This window comes from Eurosta solidaginis, chromosome 5 (assembly GCF_040869045.1).
Source record: "Eurosta solidaginis isolate ZX-2024a chromosome 5, ASM4086904v1, whole genome shotgun sequence".
In the NCBI taxonomy this organism is placed as follows: domain Eukaryota; kingdom Metazoa; phylum Arthropoda; class Insecta; order Diptera; family Tephritidae; genus Eurosta; species Eurosta solidaginis.
The window spans coordinates 221,594,335-221,622,227 of NC_090323.1; the positions used below are offsets into that span (position 1 = coordinate 221,594,335).

The 27,893-nt window shown below is 35.8% G+C and overlaps 1 protein-coding gene across 6 annotated transcripts in view; it reads right to left on the reverse strand.

Annotated features, from left to right (window-relative positions):
* Window positions 1-4,770: 4,770 nt before the first annotated feature.
* ect (ectodermal) overlaps window positions 4,771-27,893 on the reverse strand; it is a 122,752-nt gene continuing 99,629 nt past the window's right edge. For all 6 annotated transcript variants that reach the window (XM_067788465.1, XM_067788464.1, XM_067788460.1 and 3 more), the window contains 3 exons: window positions 14,220-14,460; window positions 7,130-7,850; window positions 4,771-5,304 (listed from right to left, as the gene is read on the reverse strand). In XM_067788465.1, coding sequence (XP_067644566.1) covers window positions 5,155-5,304; window positions 7,130-7,850; window positions 14,220-14,460 — 1,112 coding nt within the window. In that variant the 3' untranslated portion in view covers window positions 4,771-5,154. The remainder of the gene's footprint in view (window positions 5,305-7,129; window positions 7,851-14,219; window positions 14,461-27,893) is intronic.

Here is a 27,893-nt window from a genome sequence, read left to right on the forward strand (position 1 = left end):
GATAACTTTTCGATGATAAATCAAAAATTTCCGACAGCGAACAGATAACTCGTATAATAAAAATCAATTTAATTGAATTCAATTTAATTTAGCTTAATTTAATTTAATTTGAATTACTTCATTTATACTTTTATATTAAGTCGCTTTCAAGTTTGTCCCCTCATTTCCATACGAATTTTTGACCCACGGAAAAGTCTTCTTCGGTAACTTCCCGCTGAGCTAGACACTTGATACTTAGAACATAGTTCAGATCGGGGAGACATTACAATGCAAGTGAAAAATAATTCGCTAGGTGGTGCACGGATGGAGATCTAGAGAAAATTAATTTTAAAATCGAAATTTTGCGACCGACTTTTAGCTAACTTCTGGGTGATCCAGAGACTTGAATTTTAGCACATAGTTTGCGAGTGGATGGCAGTACAATTCGTGGAAAACAAAATGCCGCCGGGTGGCGGACGAATTGAGATAAACGAAAATCCCTGAAAAAACGCAGGGAATCTTGCGATCGATTTTCGAGTAACTTCCCGATGAGCTAGAGACATGAAGCTTGGGCCGTAAATCAGAACCCGGTGGCAATGCAATATTTAATCAAACAAATTTCGCTAGGATAGAGATACTGAAAAAACTAGTTTTAAATTGGGAATCTTGCAATCGATTTTTAACTAACTTCCTGGATATCTAGAGACTTTAAAAAATTTGAACTACGTAACGCACATGTCGAACTATTTAGAAGACTAGAATTTTGGGATCTAAAATTATAAAGGTAGAGCGCATGTTTTAATTTTAGATAATCAATTAGTTAATCCCAAATACATGGTTTGCCTTAAATTGAAATATTGCGCTCCATCTTTATAGTTTTAAATCCCAAAATTCGTTTACAAGAGCTATTTTTAAAGGTTTTTAGTTAAAATTTAACAAGAATATGTCTGTATTAAAGGAAAAGTTGCCTTCTATTTTTTGGTCCATTTATATAAAGGTAGTCCTTAAAATTTTTCTATCATCTTTTTTTCTTTTTCTTCTATACCAATTTTTATTTTTTTATGTTTTTTTTTTATTTTATTTCAAATTATTTTGTTTTAGTTTATAATAATTGTTTTTGTTTTATCGGCCTATTGATAAAGAATTCAAGGTTCGATTTGAGCTCAAGGCCACGCACGGCGATGGTTGCATCGGCTACCTTTTCGGGAGATGAGCTTTGAAATCGAAATCTTCAACACTCATACTTCATACTGGTGTGAAGGCCCTAATAGGTTTTTTGTCATATTTTTCTCAATTTATCAGATAAAAGCTTCAAATTTCATAAATGTTTTCGTATATAACACATATTGTTGTCTGAAAAAATTGTAGAGATCGTTCGTACATATAGCATATATGCCATACAATCGATTGTTCAGATAAGAGCTTTTCGTGATTTCTTCCCCTTTTTCTTTCTTTACATCTCAAAATTACTTTGACTTTAAAATAGTGAAACAACCCTCCTCCATTGTTCACACCGTGACATTACGCTTTTTGTTGCATCTTCGGATGGTCGCCAAGTTTCAATGTCTTATAGATATATTAGCCCTTTCACTTGACAGTAGGTCTGCTGGGATTTTCGGAGATAAAATAAAGATCGTGTCATCGGGCACCGTCCAAAAGCCACTTGCTACTCGTATAGCGATAATTGGGTAGGGTGCTAATATATCTTTTTGGTCGGTCATTTTAAATTTGTGCCTCACTGGTGCTGCGTATAATATTATCAATCTGGTTAAGTTGTACAATAGCTCACGGATAGCTTAGGACCGACAATGGTGTGCATTATTCGCATTAGGGCACCTCTTACTCTAAAAACTTTCTCTCCGCCCTTAAGAGTAAGTTTTGAGACAATGTTTACTCCTAAGTATTGCAAGTAAGACTTTAAGTTTATTTGACAATCTGACATGGTTCGTACTAACTCATCCACAGTCCGCTTTCAGCTCACCAAAACCAATTTTGTTTTCCCCAGCGCCATACTCGTCAGCCATTCCTTCATTCTTCTCACCGCTTTATTACATCATGTTTGGAGCAGATCCAGTTTCTTGGCCACTGTTACGACGACAATATCATTTGTGTAGTTGAAAATTAGTGTGCTTCCGTTTCAACGTGGGGTTCTCTGTCGATAAAATAGCTGCGATTAATCTGTGCAGCTCACAGTGTTAAAAACAGTTCTAATATCCAAATTAATCACTTTGACCTCCGGGTACGGCTTCACGGGCTTTATTGACTGCTGTTTGTATGGCACTGACTATTTGATTAGCCACCTGGGCTTTCCAGAGCTTTTCTAGGGCCTGTCTAAAACGCTCACAAATAATCGAAAATCTTTCCTATCGAATGGAACATACAAAGTGGTCTGTATGAGAATAGCTGGTCGGTCATCTTACCAGGTTTCGACAAAATGGCCAGTATTTGACGTTTCCATAAGCGGTGAATATGTTTTCCTGGATACAATCATTGAATAAGTGGCGTATTTGGCGCTCCATCGGGTTCTGGGCACTTATTATCGACAATTCTATGTGTTGCATCTGGTACTTTCTTCTCTATTATTCCTGGATTTGGCATTGTTTCTTTGATGCATTCACTAGGCGGGGTCACTAAACATTAAATATTTAAAGATGCAGACAAATCGACAATTCTTACCTATTGGAAAATACTACCTTCCGCTTCACAAGCTTTACTACTGTAAACCGCAAGACAGCGCCCTTGCTAAATCTGGGCATTTTTTAATAACAAACAAAGAGTAGCACTTGTATTCCTTCTGAGTTTCTCGTGGATCTATAGCAGCGGTATACCTCAGCTTTCTCACTGTTTATGTCCATATTACGCAATGTGGTTTTTACCAATTCACCTCTGATCTAGTTTATAGTTTTGGGCTGGAGGAACTAATCACTACTTCGCGATGTTCTACGAAATATCAATTGTCAGCCTCTGCATCAGCATCATACCAATTGACAAACTAGTCATTATATACACCAAAATCATAACAGATGACATACTAGTCAGCATACCCATCAAGGTCATACCAATTGACATACAAGTCAGCCTTTGCGCCAGCATTATACCTTATGGCATACTAGTTATTATATACATCATATCATACCAACTGTGAGATACTAGTTGGTGTATTCATTATCAACACACCAGTTGGCATACCACTCAGTGTATGCATCATTGTAATACCAGTGGTCATACTAGTGGATATTTACTTCAGCATTCTACTAGGTAATATACTATTCCTAGTTGGGTTAAAAAATTACTTGAAAATTTATAAATTAGCTCAAATTTGTTTATTCATTATATTTCATATATAGAAAAAGTATGTATATTAGACTGGGTCTATTTATTAACCGATATCGCGCCATCGATTTTTCGATAGGATTTGGGCTCAGGAAAAAAGTTTCACCACGCGTACCCAAAAAAATAATTTTCGAGCCTGCGAAATTTCATTTTTTTTTTTTACTTTTTTTCGACTTTGATTTTTAAGGTTTTTTTCATGACCTACTAAAAAAATTTTCATTTGATTGTAAAATTTTATTGTATACCCTGTCCGACCCAAAAATGTCCCCTAAAATATATATATATTTTTTTTTTTCAAAAAACTGTTACCGACAACTGTTATCGGAACTTTTTTTCCTGAACCCAAATCGATGGCGCGATATCCGTTAACTTTCGTCCATACAAATCGACCCACCCTAATGTATATATACATATATCACTTTAAAATTTATCACTTCAATACATTATACTTTGGAATAAATTTTAATAAAAATACGTACACATATATAAAACCAAAAAGTAACGGAATAACACATGCCGATTTTGTGATCGATCAGCGGAGACGGCGGACCATATTCTCCTGGAATGTGAATTCTCATATTAAATCCCTCAAGCCGAGAAAACTGCTAGGGTTCACTAAGGAAGTCGGCTTGGATGATGTGTTGTGAAGGAGGTGAGGGCACAATAGACCAATGGTCGCAGTGCAATCTTCAATAAATTATCTATCTATCTAACGGAGAAGGACGAACCAATCGTGGTTGACTATGTCAAAACAGACCAAGCGACACTAGCACCATCCCATGATGAGTGTTAGTGGAGTCCAGAATGGTGGTAGTTATATACACTTTACGAAAGTCATGATGATGGCTGGATTACCGTAGAATTACATTTAATTGGGGGAACAATAACGGCTTTAAACGTTTTCGTTACTGACCAAAGGTAGGCACTGTCTGAGTTTCCGGTCTTTGGTCTTCCTATCCTTACCATTATCCATTATTCCGGAATTGCAAAGGCTTTTAACGACAAGAAGAAAAAAAATGCTAGGCAGCTGATGCCCTCACGGCCGCAGGGTTTTGGCATTGGCATAGGTTTTCCGTCTGAGACTATTGATATGGAAGGCTTGGCCTTTTTGTTGATTTGGACGATATCTAGCATTGTCAACTGAAGTATGCATTGCAAACTGGCCGCAGAAGGCACTCGCGCATTTCCTCAAATACTAACTACTGTGAATAACACCACAAAATCATAGTCAATGAACCATTCTAAAACTGACTAGTATGATGAACGCCAAAAAATTCTAGTCAATTAACTAGTCAAAAGCTGACTAGTATGAATTACCCCGCAAAATTCTAGTCAATGAACTAGAATGTTTGCTGACTACTTGGGCTTTTGACTGCAGGGCTTTAGCAGCCTGGCACCTTAGAGTTGCGAATATCTTGCAATAAGAGTTCTTCTTCCAACAAAAAAAATTGTACAAAATAAAGATATAATTTAAAAATTTTATTATAAATATTTATAAATAAATATAGGTAGTCGAGAAATAAATTATTTAAAAATAAAGTTGATTTTTTTATACTTTTATAATATATAAACTATTAAGCAATAAATAATCGTGTACTAGAGCAATAAATAATAAACTAAATAAAATTTTATAATCAAAAAAATACATTTACAGATATAGTAATGTGTTTAAGAGTTATTAATTTAAATGATAATTTAAAAATATTTTTTTTCTAATTACTATTGTTATCAGAAATACATAAAAGATTTTACTTAAAACTGTCCAGCCCGTTCCCGCCTTTATCTGTACATCAAATGCACATAAACTAAGCTAAATAATTAAGTGGCTGGTACGGGACAGTTTTATAGCCGCACTACTTCGACGCCTTGGGTTGTACACAGTGACTCAGCGGCTAATTTCAATTTCTCATTAACCAATTTAGCAATTTTTGGTGTGCGCCGCCATATAAATTCGCGGGTGCGGTCGTGATTGTCCTTGCTCTCTACTTCAACCTGTTAAAGATAAAGAGAAAAAGTGAGATTGTGGATTTAAAAAAAATGGTAAAATGACAAAGAGAGTAAAATATCAAAATAATTTAAGAAATGGTATGGTTTTTCTAAAGCAAGAATTAAGTATCAATCTTGGTTATCTACACTTAAAAGCATGTGGCGGCGTGAGGAGTGAGAGTGAGAGTAAAAGTGGGTATGGGCGTGGGCTTGGGTGTGGGGGTGCGAATAGGAGTGAAAGTCGAAGTGGGATTGGTAGTTTGATAAAGACTCCTGCTCTTTAGTGGAAGTGCTCTAGAGTGGAAGTGGGAGTGGGTGTGAGAGTTGCAGTTGGAATATGCTTTGGAGTGTGATTGGGAGGTTGTGTGAGGTGGGAGTGAAAGGAGTTGGAGTGGTAGGAGGAATAGAGGGTGGTAGGGGGAATGTGGAGTGTGGAGTTTGGAGTGGGAGTGGGATCTGAAATGGGAGTGTGGAGTGAGTGTGGAGGTACGTATAGAGTGTATTTGAAAAGAAGAGAAATGGAAGATATAGAAAAAGGGGAAGGCGGAGATGTGTAGGCGAAGCCATATTAATATATATATTTGTTTTTGACATGTTTGTGACAGAACTCTTCCGAAGCGACTTGACCAATCTTGATGAAAGTTTGTTTGTATGTTTGAAGGGATTTGAGAATGCTTAAGATTAACAATTTTTCTCCGAGAAGTGAACTAGAGACCAAACTATTCTAAAAAATAATTCCTTAAAATTTGGCACAGGGGTACTTTTTTGACTAACTCATTATTCAACAAATGTTTCTTTCCGGGAAGTGGACCAGGAACCGACCTCATCCAAAAAATCTGATTTAACTGTTAATAAATTTATTCTTCAAGATCGGATGAATGAATTTGTAGATGGTTTGTAATTGGGTTTGAGTTCCATATATGGATTTATTTCTGTGAACTCAGAGTGCGTTATCACAATATGCGTATCAAAAAGGATGTGTTAATCAGGAGATTGTGGTTAAGAAGAAGAGCGATAGGGAAGAATCCATGGACTGATAAAGAGAAAAAGGAAAACAGGAGTTAGGTCGGTAGAAGAAATATGAGTTGAAGTGGAAATAGGAGGCGGAGTGAGGGTGGGAGTGGGAGGGGTAGTTGGAGTAGGAATGGGTTCGGTAATGGGAAGGAAATAAAGTAGAAGGTAGCGAGATACAGTAATGGGGGAACGTGGTCCGCCTTTAAAATCTATGCAAATTAATTCCAGTCTGAACAAAGTCAGCTTACTCTATCCTTTTATTATATAAAAAAGTTTTTTTTCTTCCGGGAATATTTTATTTCAGTGGTATGATCTTTCTGTAGTATGTGCTGTTTTTTTTTAATTTATAGAAAGAAGTGGGTAAAGGAAAGGAAAGGAAAGGAAAGGAAGGGGCCCCACTGGCGATAGCGAAGCTATCGGAAGATGGGGTGGGGGATGGCGAGCGTAGCGAGCAGGCGGCAAAGCCCCCTAGTTTAATATAAAAAAGTTTTAAAATTTAAAGCAATTTTTGTAAAGCTATATTTTTGGTTTTTTTATTTAAGATATTCCAAATTATCTAAATCTGTGCAATACGTTTGGGTCGTATAGCTACGCAAAGTGTGTTTATACGTATATTTATGAAGATAAAATGTTTGAGTATAAACAAAAAAACTAGGACCAATATAAGGTATGTTGAAACCTAAGCTTTCCTGTTAATTTAAAGCTATCAAGGCAATATAAAAGGAAAACCCACAACACTTATATAGCCTGTTTTTGCATCTCATACCACCATAGATTTTTTCTACTGTTCTAAAAGTCTCCATTCAACACAACTCACCTGCTTCGGTTGCTGCACCTTAATCGACATCAGTGTGGCGTGATCATTGACAACACTAAATTTGATGCGCCCAATCATTTCGTTGGTGCGAGCTGTCGCGCTTTTCACATTATGCACACTGCCACGTTTAAATGACTTCTCTACGCGCAACGTCAATGGACCCAATGTGAATTTGGCCTTTATGGTGGAGTTCGAACCTTCCGGATCTGCGACCACTTTTACATTGCCAACACGCTTCAATGATGCCAAGCCTGAAAGGATGCCTTCAGCTTTTTGTAGTTTTTCAACTTCTTTTCCACTGACGGCGATATTTTGTGCATTGTTGTTGCCTTTATTGTTCTGTTTTAGTTTTGATTTGCTTACATTGTTGTTGGTATTGCTATGATTTTTTTTCGTTTGCGTTTTATGTACATTGTTTGAAATTTTCTTTTGACCTCCAGCCGCGCTATTGGCTTCGCCGTTTAATACGGTGCGCATTTCCGGCAATTTAGTGGCACTGTTGTTGTTGTCTATGTCGCCATCAACTTGTCCTGGTAATTTAGCATCATTTGTTGTGGTAGGAGATTTTTTCTCATTGGCAATTGCTTTGATGCTTTGCTCTTGTTGTAGTTGTAGTTGTTGAAGTTGCTGTTGCAATTTGCTTTGTACTTTTGCATCACTCATATCCATGCGACGTGGTACTTCATCATAGAGTGTACGTGGTTCTGATTTGGTATTTTTTCTGTAAAAGTTTAAAGACAATTTTTTTGTAGACCGTGATTTGTTAGAACTACTAAAAACTTCAAAAACACCTTTTATCAGAATATTTTTTGAAAGCGACCTATTTCATATTGTGGCGAATATTGACATCACTAGGCTGTTAGTAAATAATCACGCAACAACAAAAACATGAAGCAAGCCACACTTATGTAAATGAATACATCAGTCATCATTTACACACATTCATACAAGGCAACGAAGAAATATTTCACACATACACATGTGGTCATCTGCCGAAGTTGTTACTCACACATACCCACGCATATATGTAGCTCAATTACCAAGCACGAGCTACAGCAGCTCTAGAAGGCGAAACGTCTAGACTTTAGTAGAAATATGCGAATGAAGCAAAGGAGAGTATAAAAGCAGCGCAAACTGAGTAATAACAAATCAGTTTGATTTGAACATGCTATCAGTTGCGAAGTGAAGTAGTCTAATAAAGACCATTTTACAATACAGAATATTGGAGTGATTTATTCAAAAGTATAGCTATTCGGACGTTAGTAGAAGGTCTCAAATAAGCGGAATTTCTCTAAGTTCGTTACAAAATTTTATAAACGCCTTCACTTACGCCAGAATCTTCTGAATTTTTACTTGTTAAGGACTTTTTTGAAATAATTTTTTGAAAAGAGATTTCTTTAAAAAAAAAAAAAACAAGTCCGAGATACAGCATTTTTAAACCTGCAGCCAACATAGCGTGATATTAAACTGAGCAGATATAGTCTCTCCTCAGCGAATGCTGGTTAAGGTTTAGAAGTATATAACTATCTGGAGAAGCAAGGCCTATTGAGTCAGATCGATATTTAATGAAAATATACATATTTCTAAGTATAGTGAACTTAAACCCACAAACCTTTCCGTACAATTCTTTCGGTGGATTTCCTTAAAAAAATGATAAAATATTTTTGTATTTAATAAGCGAGACAGGCTTATACTGCTTTATACAATTTTTATACCTTTCATGAAAATGAAATGTTATATTAACTTTGTCACGAATCTCAAAATTGAAGTCCTTAAAGGAAAATAGAAATAAGTATACCGAAATGATCAGGACGAAGAGCTGAGTTGATTTAGTCATGTCCGTCTGGCCATCAGTCTGTCTGTCTCTTTGTATGCAAACTATTCCCTAAATTTTTAAGGTATCTTGATAAAATTTGGTGAGCGTGTATACTTAGCCGTCCGATAAAACACTTTTTGGAACCGGCCAGATCGAACCACTATATAATATATCCCTCATACAACCGGTTTTCCAGAAAAGTAGGATTTTTGTCATATCTTCCTCAATTTATCAGATTGAATCTTCAAACTTCACCAAAAGCTTTCGTATATTGCAGATACTGTTGTCTAAAATAATAGATGAAATCTGCCGTATATAGAGCATAAACCTCCACAACCGATTGTTCAGATAAGAAGCTTTTCGTAAGTACTGCCCCATTTTAACAGCTGTAGTCTTCAAATTTCACCGAATGCTTGCGTATAGAGCACATATTGATGTCTGAAAAAATCATAGAGATCGGTGGTATATATATTATATACCCCATATAAATTATCATTTCTGCACCCTTTTTTAGTGCTAGAAGCTTCAAATTTCATCAAATACTTGCGATAACGTCATATATTTTTCAGATAAGTGATCCATTGTCATAGCTATTTCATGCAGAGACCACACAAAACGTGAAACTTTGCATCCTCACACAAAGTACCTACCTATTTATTATTTTATATTTATCTTAAAAATCGCTTAGGTATGTACATCTGTTCACTATATATTTCTTATCTTATACAGCCGATTATTTGGATATTACGAATGGAATAAGATTATTGTTCAGCCCCATTCATGAAAGGTACGAAGCTTCGGTACAGCCGAAGACAGTTCCGTCCTTACATGTTTTAATTTGTTATTGATATAAGAGAACAGATTTGATATGTTCCTGAAGTTTACTTTTTCATCAGCTATTTTTTCAGGAGCTGAGTTTTGAACTCGAAATCTCCTGCAGACAGATGTCTCCATCCACTCAGCCTTATGAATACCTCGCTACATGCTTTGTAATTTTTCCCTTACGCCCCGGTTCTAGTGTGGTAACAACATTCTTCACCACGGTAACGAAATCATGAGGCAAATTTTACGCCCTTTTGGTATTCTACCCGCGAAAGTAACAGAATAATTTTTTACCCACAAAAGTAGGTGGTTACATCGAAATAACCACACAACAGCTGTTGTTTAGAAAAACGCAAAACTGAAAAATAAAGAATTGTAAGCGCAAAGAAGTAAAGATAATAGTGAAAAAGTGTTGTCTCTTGCTATACATATTTGTTTACATTATGTACTTTCACAAAATAAATTACAATATACCTATGTAGAAACTTATCATGCATAATATGCATATACACATCGTCCCATTTATTTGTTAACCTCGTATCTACAAGTGAGACATTTTCGGTAAAGCGAACACGGTTGCCACACCATGTTTTAATTTGGGACCAAAATTCATCGAAAAAAAGGACCAAATTTTTGTTTTATTTTATTAGTATAAAATACAAAATTTTAGGATGTTTCCATACAAAATTTTTCTAAACATAGTGAATCCTTTCCTTTAATTCAAGCTGAACAAATAAATATATGTGCATGCAACCAAAAATGATTCTATATTTTCACATCGGATAAGTCTATGTCATTCACCAACCAAACGTTGTGTGTTGTGTTTTGGTCACAAAGCTCTTGGTTCTAGCATTATGTTGTTGATTGCAATGAAATAAAATATATATTGCAGGTAGGTTTTAGTAAGAAAATGTTCAAAATTTGCATTCTGGTGTTGCCGAACTATGTATGTGGAAAACTCAGTAAGTCGTAAATGAAACTAGGCGATTTTGTTAGTGCTATTTTTATATATGCTTACTTTTTCCCTTAACGTTTAAACTTCATATCAGAGCCTAGATTCAATAAGTGTGAGTTTTGATCCCAGGAAACCCTGAGCTAGCACCTACGGGAATAATTTTATACAAAACATTTCTTTCGAAATCAAATCTCGTTTGCATTTGCTTCCTTCTGTCTTCGAGTTGAAATATTTCTTGTGCCAAGATACTTAGTTTTCAATCACCTTGCGTGGCTTAACACCACAATAGTCCTAGAACTCATTGAACTCATTGAGCTGGGTGAGAAATATTTAAATATCAACGTGCCAAACGAGAAGAAATGCATAGAATTTCTTTTCATAAATTTTGAAAGTGTTAGGCTCATAGTGTTGTATAACCCATCGAAATATCTAGCCGTTATTAATATTAATATATAGCAAGAGTTTTTTTTGATTAGTCGGTTATTTCGTCAACAATTAACGACAATGTGTTTTCCAACACTTTTCTTTTTAATGCCTGACATAAATTATATCCTAGGTGAAATGTTCTGGTACATTTTATTGACTGAGCAATTTTTTATGGTGAGATTTCCATTGAAGTAAATTCAAAATTATATGGGGGCTAACGAAAGTGTGGCGGCAATATTGTGAAATTTTACCTGAGTGAAAAAGAAAGGAAAGTACCAATCGTGGCTACTGCCTAAAAAGAACCAAAATTGAAGAAAAGGGACCAGCGGACCAAATGGGGTTGGAAGGGCCCATTTTTGGTCCAAATGGACCAAAGTGGCAACCGTAAAAGCGAAGAAAACTACCTTTAAAGTTTCTCCACGGACACTGGTGAGTTTTTCGGTGATGACAGCGTTACTGCTTGGGCCAGAATCTCGGATAAAAGAACTGGTAACGATATTCGGTTACATAATGTTCTGGGTACTATTTTACCGGTAACGCTCAGAATCGGGGTGTTGGTATTGCCTTTTTTGTTGTTATTCCATTTATACCTTTGTATATTATATGATTTCAATAAAAAGTGTGTGTAATATTTTTAGACTCGTTCAGTCGAGCTTGATTAATGATATTCGATTTTCTAGCAGTGCATTATAAGCAATGTTTCCGTTTTTTTATTCAGTAGAAATATATGTGGGAAAAAACTTTGTTAACAATAGCTTTTGTTTTATCAGCCTATAATTATTTTTTTTTTAAATTTTTCTATAATGAAAAATTGTATTTTGTTTTTGGAATAGCAAGTAGAAAAATTTTCAGACAACCTGCCATAGCTGCGCAGATAGAACAATAATTATCATTAAAAAGATACTGTTCTGGCATTGAGCTCGAATCGGACCTTAAAAGAATTTTGTGATATTTAAAGCATTTCAGGTTGAAGTAACAAGGAACACAAACTTTGTTTTTTTTCTTGCAACAGAGTTACCATGTTATTTTGCATAAAATTGTCTTTGTAGACATCATTTTCGCTGAATATACCAACGTAACCTTTTATATAATAGCCCTTATTTCATTCTATTTCATTTAAGCCCTATTGTATTTTAAGACTTGTAGGCGATGCTGTGGCGACTCGAGGACCTCAGGAACTTTGGTTGCATTGTTCATATTAAATCGTTCCCGAGATGGTCGGGACGGTTAATCAATGGTGCCTATTACCGGATCGTATCGGAGTTATATCTATCAACATTGGTGACACTCTCAAAATTTGCAGTAATACCTTTTTCCCTAAAAAAACAAAAACTTATTTTTCATTTGGAAAAAAAAATCTGGTTCGCATGCGCATTTCTCTCCACACCCTTGGCATATATGAATCGAGTCATAACTAGAATCGCCATTTAGCTCACAGTAGCCCAACACTCTTTGGGCCGATATCACCAACTCGACTTAGGCTAAAACTTAGTTGCAACTTATGTTAGCACAGATTTGTGGCTAAGTTTTTTTTTGGTTTCACCAACTTAGCTACTAAACCCATTGCATATACAAAAACCCTATCAGCTGTTTTATTCATAGTAGTACTTTTAGCTACGTTTTAATCACACTCCACACAGTGAATACATACAATAGCGGGGTTGCTATATTTGCATAATGAAATAAGTATCAATACTGCCATTTAATTCGAATCAAAATTTGTACTACAGCAACACTGTTGAAAGTCGAGAATAAGTCAGCTGGCAGGTAGGCTAATTTGCGACTTAGCTAAGTATTGGTGGTAAACAGGAAAATAAAAAAATTTGACTTAAATAATTTAAATCGAGTTTTTGAAACAGGGCCTATGTGTCTGCATATAAGGGGAACTAAATTTTTCACGGAAGTTTTCTCCAGTGTACAGAGAGTTTTTCACACAGAAAACGAGGGCAATGAAACACTTCGTGCAATGCGTTTTCCAGTTCTGTGAGACAGTGTGGATAGAATATATATCCTCCTCTATCCTACGCTTATTAAAATACCCCTTGAAAACGCCGTGCCAACATAATACCTGTGTGAAGTATTTTAGTTTGCCGTGCTTCTGCTCGTATTGCTGCACTATATTTTGAATTAAAGTGGGGGTCCAGCGCTCTTTCTTCAATTCTTCTTAATGTTCGTGTTACCTAATTACTGATCGTGACCTTGTGCCTTTCTTGAAGTGTCGCTTGTGTGACTATCTCCTATTCCCTCTGAAGGGATGTATTTAAATTAATTAATCAGACACGGCGACTATTTCAGAGCCACCTATGACTATATCAATTATAAATGCGCCAAAAAAGATTGCAAATTCGGTTAATTCCCATTTCGTAGAATATCACAATGTTAAAAACATTGCAAGTGTAGAAAATTAGAAGTTGTACCAAATCTTAATGAGACAGTTTTCATTTGTTCGGCAGAAGCATTGATAATCCTTTACTTCGGAACTAGTACGACTCGCTGCAGGAGTGCTTCTCCCTTTACGCCGATCACAAAGAGCATTTGCAAGGCTGAAGAATTTTTCAGGGGAGCTGCTTACGGCTGAAATACACTACAAGGATCTGCCTAACCTTAGCCGAGCTAAGGGCTTTATAAAAGAGATTTGTCTTTAATGTTTTGTTGTAATTTTTCCGGGATTTGAACATCGGACTTGCGGTATGACAGGGCAACATACCACTTGCCACTGCAAATGTTACTTCTTTTTCATTTATTGGCTTTTATTATTTTCAAGCTCAAAAATTACCGAATCCTACTAATAATCCTGATTACATTAACGACGGCGGCCACAAAGCGACATATGTCAAAGTTTACGCATGTTTTAATGAGGACGACAATCAATTGCAAATGCCGCTGTCCCCAGATTAAACTTTATTTTTTTAAGCTTTAGGTACTGTTTGCTTTAATTTATATTTGTTGCTGCCACGTTCAAGGTTACTTGATTACCTTGGCTACAATTGCCATCAAGCTTTTCTTTATTGTGTTTGTAGTCTGTAGCTGCCGTGTTCAATGCAATCAAGCCTAATATTGTATGTACTTACAGTTTATTCTTCGTTGATGTTGTTGATTTTGTTTTGCTCCCCCCTTTCACTTGTCCGGTGGTTGAGCTAACACCAGTCGACGCTTTCTTAACTGCCGCTCTGCCATGTAGGCGTACTACGAATGGATCGTAATTGTCAGCCACAATGCGATTAATGCGCGAGAAAATCGAATCAATGAATTGATTGTGTCGCTCTTGGAAGGCATCGTTGTTCATTTCAATAATATTATTCTTAAGGTTACCTATAGACATTGACAAATGAATAAGATAATTATAGAAAGCAATTAAATATGCTCAAATATAAATGAATATTTGTTTATTCGTAAGCACACAAATACGTAAATATATTGAGATTTTATTATTCTAAATATATATTAATATGTTAGTTATAAAGCAGAAATTATATTTGCCCAAAAGTTCTGTGTTAAATAATTAATTGGATTGAGGAATCGCAAAGTAGCATGGATTGTTAAAACTAATTAAGCAGTTGAGGTTATCTGTAGGATATGTTTACTCAATTAAGATATAAGTATCAAACAAAAATGCGGCAAATGTAATAATTACATCGTACAATGCACATCGGTCAGTTCAATTAAGTATATCGTAGCACGTTGGCTGAAGCTCTGAACTTAACTTTTAATAACCAAAATCACATTTTGATACTTATGGGAAAGAAGGAAATGTTTGCAAAGGGTTTGAAAATGTCAAATATAAATAAAAAACAAGTATGGAAGGCTAAGGGTGCCACCGAACATTACATACTCAGCTGAGAGCTATGAAGACAAAATAAGGGAAAATCACGATGTAGGAAAATGAACCTAGGGTAACCCTGGAATGTGTTTGTATGACATTTGTATCAAATGGAAGGCTTTAAAGAGTATTTTAAGAGGGAGTGGGCCATAGTTCTATAGATGGACGCCATCGGGATATCGCCATAAAGGTGGACCAGGGCTGACTCTAGAATTTGTTTTTACGATATGTATATATGTTTCAAATTCAAATTCATGTTTCAAATTCAGATACTAATTTAAGTTCAATTTCGTACATAGTACATATTGCTAATTAATGCAATAATGCTTTCAGGTGTTGATCTAGGCTCTAAGAGTCGTAATAAATAAATAAATAAATAAATATGGGTATCAAATTAAAGGTGTTAATGAGTATTTTAAGAGGGAGTGGGCCATAGTTCTATAGGTGGACGCCTTTCGAGATATCGCCATAAAGATTTATATATGTAAACCACGAAAAGTATTCCTACCAAGATTCCAAGGGCTTTTGATTTCGTGAACTGAGTTTAGTAAAGATATATCGATTTTTGCTCAAGTTATCGTGTTAAGGGCCGTGCGGGAGGACAGACGGTCGACTGTGTATAAACAGTGGGCGCGGCTTCAACCGATTTCACCCTTTTTCATAGAAAACAGTTACCGTCCTAGAATCTAAGCCCCTACCAAATTCCACAAGGATTGGTAAATTTTTGTTCGACTTATGGCAGTAAAAGTATCCTAGACACATTAAATGAAAAAGGGCGGAGCCACGCCCATTTTGAAATTTTCTTTTTTTTTTTTTGAATTTTGTTGCACCATATCATTACTGGAGTTGAATGTTGACATAATTTACGTATGTACTGTAAAGATATTAATTTTTTTGTTAAAATTTGACTTAAAAAAAATTTTTTTAAAGTGGGCGTGGTCGTTTTCCGGTTTGGCTAATTTTTATTAAGCATATATATAGTAATAGGAGTAACGTTCCTGCCAAATTTCGTAATGATATCTTCAACGACTGCCAAATTACAACTGGCAAAATTTTTAAATTACCTACTTTTAAAAGTGGGCGGCGCCACTCCTATTGTTCAAAATTTTACTAATTTTCTATTCTGCGTCATAAGTTCAACCCACGTACCAAGTTTCATCGCTTTATCTGTCTTTGGGATGAATTATCGCACTTTTTCGGTTTTTCGAATTTTTCGATATCGAAAAAATGGGTGTGGTTATAGTCCGATATCGTTCATTTTAAATAGCGATCTGACATGTGTGCCGAGGAACCTATACACCAAATTTCATTAAGATACCTCAAAATTTACTCAAGTTATCGTGTTAACGGACAGACGGACGGACGGACGGACATGGCTCAATCAAATTTTTTGTCGATACTGATGATTTTGATATATGGAAGTCTATATCTATCTCGATTCCTTTATACCTGTACTACCAACCGTTATCCAATCAAAGTTAATATACTCTGTGAGCTCTGCTCAAGTGAGTATAATTAAACGTGCTGATGAAAAAAGGCGTGAGTGCCACGTACTCGTGATGCGTGAAATTCGATGATTAAAATACCAATATAGGTCATAAAACTAATATTTTCAAATTTAGTAGAGCTCGCCCAGGGACTATTTTATTTTTGGCTTATCTATTACCAATAGTGAATTATTTTCGTCGAGTTAAGATTTTGTCATCGGCTTCATATCTACGAGACACCGGCTTCCTGTTTGTTCCATTTAGGTTGGTTACAGATATTTCTTCGATTTTATACTGAAGTTCTATTGGTAATGGTTTTATTACAAGCTGATGAGTCGTCAATAATAAATCGATAACACGCCGATAGTAAAATGATTTTCGATAACATAAACGATCGTTTTTTGTTAATGAAAAAAGTGATATTTTTTGCTAGTAAACCGATAATCGATAGTAAATCCATAACTTTTCGATTACATACCGATAGCTTTTGAATAATAAATCTATAACTTGTAGGTAACTTTTTGGTGACACACAGATATGTTATTGAAAAAAATTCGATATTTTTGGATAAAAAATCTATATTTTTCGGAAATAAATCGCTACATTGTCAATAACATATATACATTTTTGATTACAAATAGCAATATTTTCGATAACGCGCCGATAGTAAAATGATAACTTTTCGATAACATAAACGATAATTTTTTTTTATAAAAAAATAATATTTTTCGCTAGTAAACCGGTAATCGATAGTAACTCGATAGCATTTCGATTACATACTGATAACTTTTGAATAACAAATCGATAACTTGTAGATAATTTTTGGGTAACATATAGATATGTTATTGATAAAAATTCGATATTTTTGATACAAAATTGATAATTTTCGATAATAAGTCGATGCATTATCAATAACATATCGATAACTTCTTTATTACAAATCGGTATCGCCCCTCGGCAGTGATTTGGCAAACACTCCGAGTGTACTTCTGCCATGAGAAGCTTCTCAGTGAAAATTCATCTGCCTTGCACGTCGCATATTGGAAGGGAAGCTCGGCCTAAAATCACTACGGAGGTTGTCGCGCCTTGCATTCATTTTTTTTATTTAATAGGTCCTCTGTCCTTATACTTATTATTGTAATTCTTCCAGGTTTGCTTGGCTACCTGGCAGGTGTTCGAGTTGTACCAATTGGAGATCGCCAACTCCTTAAATCGACCATGTATCTTTCTTTTGATTTATGAAAAGGATGATGCATCTCGACTGCTTCCGCAGGATAGATATTAGCAAAGTTGGTAAGACGGTCTGACAGCGACACCTGAAGATAACTCTGGCACCGCAGTGAAATTGTGTCCTTGTTTTGCACCCCGTCCCTGCTCTAACTCCCACTTGCGGGGAGCTTAACCTTATGACACCTGTTTAAGCTTACGGATGGCCTGTGTTAATCTGATCATGGAGCCATACCGGGAAGTCTTCTGAGGATACAACTGTGGATATACTGCCTCGAGTTCCAACAGACAGACTCATGAAGCCTAACTATCGAACAATATGCAGTTTCACGCATGTGAAGGTACTGGTTTAGGAGCACATTTAGTATATCAATTGTACATAAACTTAGTGCACCCGTAGCCCCTCCGAAGGCTTCCCGCCTTTCGCTCTGCTCTATTTATCTTTTTTAATATTGTATTGATTGTCCAGGCGAATGTGCCGGATATAGCGATTACGCTGTCGTCTGCATATGCGACTACCTTCACTCCATTTTTATTAAGATTCATGAGAATCTCGTTCAGCGCGACCACCCATAGAAGCGGTGAATTGCAATTAAACCTATGTTGGTTTGGATTACCCTATTCTTCAGCACTGATTAAGTTCATTGGTAGATAGGGCTGCCGTATCTAGGGCGTTGGTAACTGCACTGGCTTCTATATTGTTAAATGTACTCTCTACACCTAATCAGGCAGCCAGATTGTATTCTTCGTAGTGTAGGAATATACGGTATACGGTATATATGGTACCTATGAGCTCATAATTTGGTAGACCTGCCATCGTGTTGTGAAATTGACAGTTTGAGTCAATCTCTGACCAAACTAATGTGAATATCCCGAAGCCTTTCCGTAGGATCTTTTTGGATAGACATTTTTCTTTCTTCTTTATCACATCTTTTTTCTGAGCTAAACGATGTATAGATCTGGATGAGCGAGATGTTAGTGTCATGACAAGATCGTAAAGTCATTTGAACCTACACATGCCAACTAAGTGAAAATGTGTAAGCTACCCTGTAGTCAAACCAAATAGTTGTATACTAGAAGAATACTAATTTGCCTAAAATCCCAACTAGTATGAGTTCTGTAATTTTTCCATATTAACAACTGATATTTTTAACATGGCGATGCCCTACGAAATATCAATTGCCAGTCTCTGCATCAGCATCATACTAATTGACAAACTAGTCATCATATACACCAACAACGTACCAGATGCCGTACTAGTCAGCATAAAACTCAGGGTCATACGAATTAACATACCCGTGCTAGTTAGCCTTTGTGCCAGCATTATACCAGATGGTATACTAGTTATTGTATTCAAGATCAATCACCGATGTTGTGATCGATCAGCGGAGATGGCGGACCATATCCTGCTGGTATATCCACAATCTCAAGACACAGGGCTAAGTCTATGGGCTCACCATGACCAGAACATTCCCACATTAAATCCCTCAAACCAAGAGAACTTGGAAATGGGCTGGGATGAGGTGCTGACCAATGGTCGCAGTGCAATTCTTAATAAATTATCTGTCTATCTAACGGAGAAAGAACGAATCAGTCGTGGTTTACTGTGTCAAAACAGGCCAATTTGCACTAGCGCCGTCGTATTATGAGTTTTAATGGGGTTTAGAATGATGCTGCATATCATTCGCTGTCAAGGCATGCTGGTGGCTGGGTAACCGAAGAATTTCATTTAATTGAGGGAATCATAACGGCCTTAAACATCTTCGTTACTGACTAAAGGGATAATATCGGTAGATACTGGCTGGGTTTCCGGTCTTTGGTAGTTGATTTATCCTTGCCGTTCTCTGTTATTCTGGAAAGGCAAAGTCTTTTAACGACAAGTAGAAAAAACGTGCTATGTTTCCAATGTCCTAATTGCTATGGTGTTTTGGCATCGGCATAGATTTTCCGTCTGGGACTAGTGATATGGAAGGCTTGGCCGGTGTGGGTCGACTCGTCATGCTTGTGTTTATGTGCCCGTTGATTTGGACGATATATAGCATTGCCAACTGAAAGTATGCATTGCAAATTGACTACAGAAATCACTCGCGCATTTCCTCGAGTCCGACAAACGAAATTCTTGTCTAATAAATTATTTAAATACTAACTAGTATGAATAATACCACAAAATTCTAGTCAATGAACTAGAATGTTTGCTGACTACTTTGGCTTTTGACTGCGGGGTCCACATCCATTTATTATTTGCTTACAACAATTTCACTCTGCCTTCATACAGCTGGTATAAAATATAAAAAGGATCTCCTGGCTGCGACTGGTATTCTACGAACTAACTGCGGAACTCATTATTGTAAGAAAATAATTAGCAACAAACTATAACATATACAACTTTATGTAAACATAGCTAAGTAAATATAATTATACATACGTGTGTTTATAAGCGAATTTATTTGGGAGTGCAGGTGAAATAATAGCTATTGGCTTAAGTAGTTGCTTATGCAATTGAAGTAGACACATAAGTACACAATGTAGCTCTTACGGTCGTAATTCTCATGAACATTAGAATGCCTCACCCTTCGTATAAACACAAACCGGTAAATTTTTGAAATTGGAATTGTTATCAACCCATAACTTGGGCAGTCTTATAAATAACAGTACATTTTAAAACTTTTAGGGTATTTGCTGCACGAGGTAAGTTATACGCCATCTATATATAAAAATCAAATTCTTTGTGTGTGTGTAAGTGTTCCCTATGGAAACGTATTTCCTACACTTCAATCATCACCAAATTTTGGCTATAGGTTCCTTCGATTAAGGCGACGGTTTATCATATTTCAGAACTAATAATTTTTAATTAAAAAAATTTTTTTTTTTTTTTCAATTTCAATTGCGTCACTGTGGCGCGGCAAATTTTGTATGTCAGCAAAAGTTACTCATACGCCATGTACGTACTTAAGTGCAGAACTTTCGTTTGGTCATAGCATTTAATTCACAAAACGTTAAAGCGATTGTATTGAGAGATTAAAAAGTTTTTATTAAATTTAAGCATTCCACTGTAAAAACAGCTGTCTGTATGAGATGATAGACAAAAATTGTGCAGATAAAATATTTTGATTAAGTTATGAGATTTTGCGTATGAATTGTGTGTGACAAAATAAAATTTAAAAAATAAAGCAAAGAAGGATAAATTATAAGAATAAGGGATCTAAGAAAAAAGAAGGAGAGAGGTATAGGGTGTAGAAAAAGAAGAGGGAGAGATGAGGAAATTATAAGGGGTAAGAATGAGAAAAATTGGGAGAATCATTTTGAAAAGATCAATAAAATCCTATATACTGATTGCTTGACTTTGAGTAGCGGGAAGGAATGCGTTAAAATACACCTTCTTACTTAGATTAGTATCTGCCCAACCCAGTGGGTCGAACAAAAGAATATATTACTGAAATGCTATGCATCCCCTCTCAAAAGTAGATGTTTGTAGATATATTTTAAATCAAACATGGATAAAGTATTATCCTCTTCAGCACAAATTGCTTACATCAAAGGCGAGTCAGTCGATAATGCATTGCATTGGGTGATCATGAATATAGTGAACGAACTATAATACCAGGAACATGCTGTAGGTCATTGCAGGGGTTTTCTACAATGCTTACAAAGAGAGCAATCATGGACAGTCTTAGCTTTATTGAAGTATATCTGCCTTAACAATTTGGGTTGGCATCATCGCAATGAAGTCTATGCGAGGGTAAAAAATATTTAAACAAAAGAACGCCACAGGGTAGGGTAGTATAACCAACAATGTGGACGCTGGTTATCACTCAATTACTTAGGCAGTTCGACGTAGGGCCAGTCAAACTCATGGCGTATGCAGATAACGTTTCACTCATCATAAGCGGCAGATGCCTTATAACAATAAGCTCCCTGTTGCATCAGGCCCTACAAGATGTACATGTTTTGACATCTCAAGTTGGGCTAACCGCCAACGCGGGAAAAATTGTCTAGTATTATTTACTTGAAATATATGGACTAAGGCTAAGCTCGGAGGTACCACCGTACAAGAAAAATCTAGAAAAAAATATCTAGTAGTAATCCTAGATAGTAAAATTTCATGAAAACTCCATGTGGAGCAAAGAAAGGCTCCTGGGCACTGTATTCGTTCAACATAGTGCTTGAAAGCACTTGAGGTCTATCGCCCAGACTCTGTCATTGAGTTTTTAACTAATTTTCGAGAATTCGTTTAGGCTGGACCATACGGATGATGAGTTTTCAAATGAGGGCTCGGCACTCGATGTCTCGGCGGTTGATGTCCCAATCCATTTGGGATAAATCAAAAGGAGACAGGAGTTGTATGTGATCCAACAAGCAGAAAAGGAATTGATAGAAGCACGGGGCTGCACAATTTCTAAGATCATGTGCAAATCCTACGAAAATTAACTCACAAAGTTGCTCATATCTATAAAGACACATAACTCACGATGGGCATGCTAACCGGACACTTCCTTCTGGCGTCACATAATTATACGTTGGGCCTCGTTAGTAACAGCAAATGTAGGAGTGCGAGCTGCATTATGAAATGGTTGAGCACGTTCTGGCTTCGCGTCCTGCGCCCGTCAGGTAAAGGCTCCAGCTACAAGGAGCGACAAATTTACTAGTTGTCGAGGTAGCAATAAAGCTTGGTCCTTGTAATTGTCAAGAGGATGGATTTATTCCATAACATAATTCCTACTAGTACCTGCGGTTTTTTCGCTTTGTCGTCAGACTAATACTGGACACACTCAGTCTATGTGAGGTTTTCTGACAGTAAGTTCAACTTAACGTAACCTCGCCATGCATTTATATTTTTGATAATTTTGCTGTTGTATTATAAAGGCGAGCACCTCAGATACGGCTTTTCAGAGCAAGCTTAAACTACAGTTTACATTGACAAGAATTAAGATACGTTTTTTTTAATGCCTAGACTCAATACGCTAGCGGAAGTATAACTTTATAACAATTAACTCATACATTGAACAAATAATACAGTACTCCATTTTTGCAACCCAACGTTATGTTTTGTAGTGGCTGAGCTTGATAAGACGCCGTTCCTATTTCTATATGGAAAATCCAAAAGTGCTTAGGTTCGAATCTCCGCGAAAGCGCACATTGAATTCGACTTTTTCAAATATTTTTTGTTTTTTTTATTTTTTATTTTGAACTTTCGAAAAGAAACAAAAATCTTTCAAACGTTTTTGGCAAATAATTTTGATTATTTTTTCGCTTTTATGTATATGGGGTATTCCATCCCATTTCGACCAATTTTGAACCCGACCCATTTAGAATTGGCTGAAGGTTTTTCTTCTTTTTCTAGCTTACGAAAGACGTTTTTCAGAAGCTTTTCAAATTTTTTCATCCAACTCAAAAAAAGTTATGAATTTTTAAAAAAACGCCGTTTTTGTTTTCAAAATGCTATAACTTTTTCAAAAATTTACCGTTTGGGACCATTTTTTTTTTAATATGTTTTTAAATGTACTTTTCGGAAAAAATACAAAAAAAATTTTTGAGTTTTTTTTTTTTCAATTAAATAAAAAAAAAATTCTCGGCCCACTCCGGGATTACTGGGGATGATTGCAGAATTGATTGAAGTTTTTTATGAGAAAAAAGGGCGAAATTCGAAAAATCTCGAAAAACTGAAAAATTACAAAAAAAACTTTAAACATTTTATTGAATTGTTTCCGAAAAGTACATTTAAAAACAAAATTTAAAAAAAAAGATCCCAAGCGCTCAATTTTTGAAAAAGTTATAGCATTTTGGAAACAAAAACGGTGTTTTTTTTAAATTCATAACTTTTTTTGAGTTGGATGAAAAAATTTGAAAAACTTCTGAAAAACGTCTTTCGTAAGCTAGAAAAAGAAGAAAAACTTTCAGACAATTCTAAAGGGGTCGGGTTCAAAATTGGTCGAAATGGGGTGGAATACCCCATATGTATCTTTATTGTTGGTAAGCATTAGTACAGTAAGATGCGAATCTTTTATAGTAAAACATACAAAATATAAAATATCGTCTATACAAAGTTAGCTTATAAAATGTAAAGTAAACAATTTATAAATTTATTAAATAACATATTATTTTGGTTTGTGAAAGATATAAATATAAGTATTTAGAACAAATATACTAGGTGGTTCAAATTCTAAGAAAAGTATTTATATAAGACATTCTTGAAGTCACTTTTGTTCAATTTGCTTCTTATAGCAGCAGGAATTGAATTTCAAATTCGTATAGCATTGATGAAAAACATTCTCTTAGAGTTTTTAAAGTTAAATTGTGGTACAATAAGGTCATAAGAGCGTTCTGATTTTGGAAAGATAAGCCTCTCATAGAGATACTTCGGTGTCTTAGTACTCATTAATCGGAAGAGAAAAATACAGTTTCTTGCTTTTAGATAATCAGTGATATCACATCCCAAAAGCGATTTTCTCCACGTAGATATGTGATCAAACTTACGTATTCCATAAACATAACGAGTAATTTGATTGAATACCATATCAATTTTTTGAGCAGACCGGGAGTCGGGCTTGCTATATACCAACTGAGAATAGGTAAGGATAGGCAAAATTAGTTGGCGGGCAAGCTTCCACCTAACATACATCGGATTAAACTGCGCTGACAGCCTTAGGTTACGTAAGGTAGCGTATACTTTATCCACAGCTGAATTGAAATGATCTACGCAGCTCAAAGTTTTATTAATTACAAAACCAAAGTTGGTTATTTTTTCGACGATCTGAAGAGAGTTGTTGTTTAGATTAATATTAGAAATGCTAGTGAGACTAATTTTCTTTGTATAAACTGGTAAAACATACGAATTGCTGGAGTTAAACCGAAGGCCGTTTAGTGTAGCCCATCGGGAAGTAGATAGTAGGTCCTCGTTCAACTTATCCGTTACTTCGGAGATAGTACCAAAGTGACCGGAAAAGTAAAGCGGAATATCGTCAGCATACACATGCATGTTAACATGCCGACAGGCTAAAAATATATCATTTATGAATAACGTAAATAAAAGTGGGCCTAAAATAGACCCTTGAGGGACACCACATGTTATCGGTTTTAACCTTGAAACTACAGTACCAGTCTTGACTCGCTGACATCTGTCTGTTAAGTAACTGTCCACAAAATATACAGCAGCCTTACCAAACCCAAAATAATATGCGAGCTTAGAGCAGAGTAGTGTGTGGTCAACCGAATCGAATGCCTTAGAGAAGTCAAGTAAACAAAGTGGGGATATTTTACCTTTGTCATAAGCTATTCTCAAATCGTGAAATATTTTAACTATGGCGGTTGAACATCCATGACCCGCTCTAAACCCATATTGGTAAGGATAAATAAGCATTTTACAAGATATGTGAGCTGAGATTTGCTCAGCCATTAAAGACTCAAACACTTTTGACATAACGGGAAGAACACTGATTGGGCGAAAATCGCCAGGAAAAGAGGCAAGCTTAGCTTAACAAAATACTGAAAAACTGGGCCGAACAATTTTGGTTCTGCCTGAACGTTCACTCTCATTTATTTACCAGATTTTTTCGCTTCAATCTTTTTCCCTCTTTTTTACCTCTCATTCTTATTTAAATTGTCACACGATCTAAACCATTTCGATTCTCCCTCTTTTCGCTACTCTCCGATTAGCATACCCTTTTTTTCTCCCTCTAATTGACCCCCAATCGTTTTCATTCCCATTTACACTCCCACATTTCGCCTACTTAGGCCAGGTTTTTCAGCAGTAAGGTAAGCTTAAACTAAGTTTACTTTAACTCTGGTAAAATTAAAACTCCAGTTAAACTACTCAGCAGTTTTTCAGTTTAAAACCGCCTTTGGGGTTGGTTTTTTTGTGCGACAACATTGGTTTTTTTATTATCTAGATAATTTGTAGAAAGAGCAACAGCTGCATTGTGTTTACCCAAAAAACATGGAAGAAAATTTCTGCAGCTAAATATGTATATCTAGTTCCGGAGGTGATATCCAACATCATTATTTAATTATTTTTAAACCAGATAGTTCCCGAGTTCTTGTCCAACTGCATTCTCGAAACACTACCAACCTTTGAGCAATTTTGTAAAATTTTGAATTTTCGAGTTGATCTCCTACGTCACTAATATTTTTCAATTATTATCCAACTTTCGAGACATTCGGAGAAATGTGAAAAAAATGTAAGGCGCGATAACCTCCTAAGAGATTTTAGGCCGAGCTTCTCTTCCAATTTGAGTCGTGTTCCTTTTTAATTTTTCCTACAAATTGGCGGGACGTAGAAATATACAGTTCTCAAATGAATATTCAACACATTTCTCCAGTTGATATCCTACACTGGATATCGAGTTGAGATGGAGTTGAAAAAAAATCTCAAAGGTGGTACCACCAAAACGAACAGCGGTTTATTGTGAGAAATAAACACCTGGTTGATAGCAGTAATGAAGCAAAATTAATCAAAAATAAATTATACATATTTTATTTTATTTTCGTGAAAATACTGCAGTGTAGAATTTTACATTCGAGCCCACTTAGGGAACAACAAGTTGTTAATTAAATTTTTTCAACTTAAGTAATAGCATTTTTTGCTTTATAAAAAATGTCCTCTTTTGCTGAGTACGAGTTGAGCCACTGCTTCGAAACAACTCTTGGGACTTTAGAAGTATTTATGTATAGTTATCAACATGAGCTCTAATGGTACTGAAGCCCTAATGCTTGCTGGGTATATTCGACGCCATTTCGAACGAACGCAAATAACTGATATGTTAACTAGAGTTTAACTCTGCAAGATCGGCGGCTTAAGCAAAGCTTAAATTTCAGTTATAGTATACTGAAAAACTGCAGAAGAAGTTTAAGCGTAGTTTAACTGACAAACTGAGTTGAACTTGTACTGAAAACACGGGCCTTAGAATATAATTTTCTAAACATGCACATTTCAATGTTTATACATATTCTTGAAAATAAAAGTTAAACAAAATATAGTTAGGTTAGTAAAAAAATTAAGCGAGATGTCACTGAAGCCGTGAATTAAGCTTGTTAGTCCTTTGGTGACCAGTGTGGTGAGTGGTAAGGGAATTTTTGAGATACACATATGTAGGATTTTTAAATACATAATTTCGCGCGTATTTTAAATTTAAAATTAATGTCGTTTTTGCGTGCGCGAAAACATATTTGAATTCATTATGCATAAAACTAGCGCTGATGTCAACTAAATAGAAATGTTAAAAGTTTTAAATAAAATATAGTCGCATATTAAATGACATACCAAATGTACTACACATCATTGTATATACCCTGCAAAAAATCGTGCGATTAATCCCTAAAGGGATTGGTCTCCAATTGGTCTCCTTTGTCTACATTCGGGCATAATTGACCCCCTTTAGTCCTTTCGGATACAGTTGGGACTAGTCAGTTTGAAATCTATGTAAGCTATTTTAAGAAATATTAAAAAAATGGCAAAGAAGTGAATAAAATAAAAAATATTACAGGTGATTGAACGGAATTATTTAAGAACATGTAAGGAAGGTTAAGTTCGGGTGTAACCGAACATTACATACTCAGTTGAGAGCTATGGTGACAACATTAGGGAAAATAACCATGTAGAAAAATGAACCGAGGGAAACCCTGGAATGTGTTTGTATGACATGTGTATAAAATGGAATGTATTAAGGAGTATTTTAAAAGGGAGTAAACCTTAGTTCCATAGGTGGACGCCGTTTTGAGATATCTCCATAAAGGTGGACCAGGAGTGACCCTAGAATTTGCTTGTACGATATAGGTATCAAATTAAAGGTACTAATGAGGGTTTTAAAAGGGAGTGGTGGTAGTTGTATAGGTGGTCGCCTTTTCGAGATATCGCCATAAAGGTGGACCAGGGGTGACTCTAGAATGCCTTTGTACGATACGGGTATCAAATTAAAGGTATTAATGAGAGCTTTAAAAGGGAGTGGTGGTAGTTGTATATGTGAAGGCGTTTTCCAGATAACGACCTAAATGTGGACCAGGGTAACCCAGAACATCATCTGTTGGATACCGCTAATTTATTTATATATGTAATAACTGCCAAGATTTCAAGGGTTTTTTATTTCGCCCTGCAGAACTTTTTCATTTTCTTCCACTTAATATGGTAGGTGTCACAACCATTTTACCAAGTTTTTTCTAAAGTTACATTTCGCGTCAATAAACCAATCCAATTACCATGTTTCATCCCTTTTTTAGTA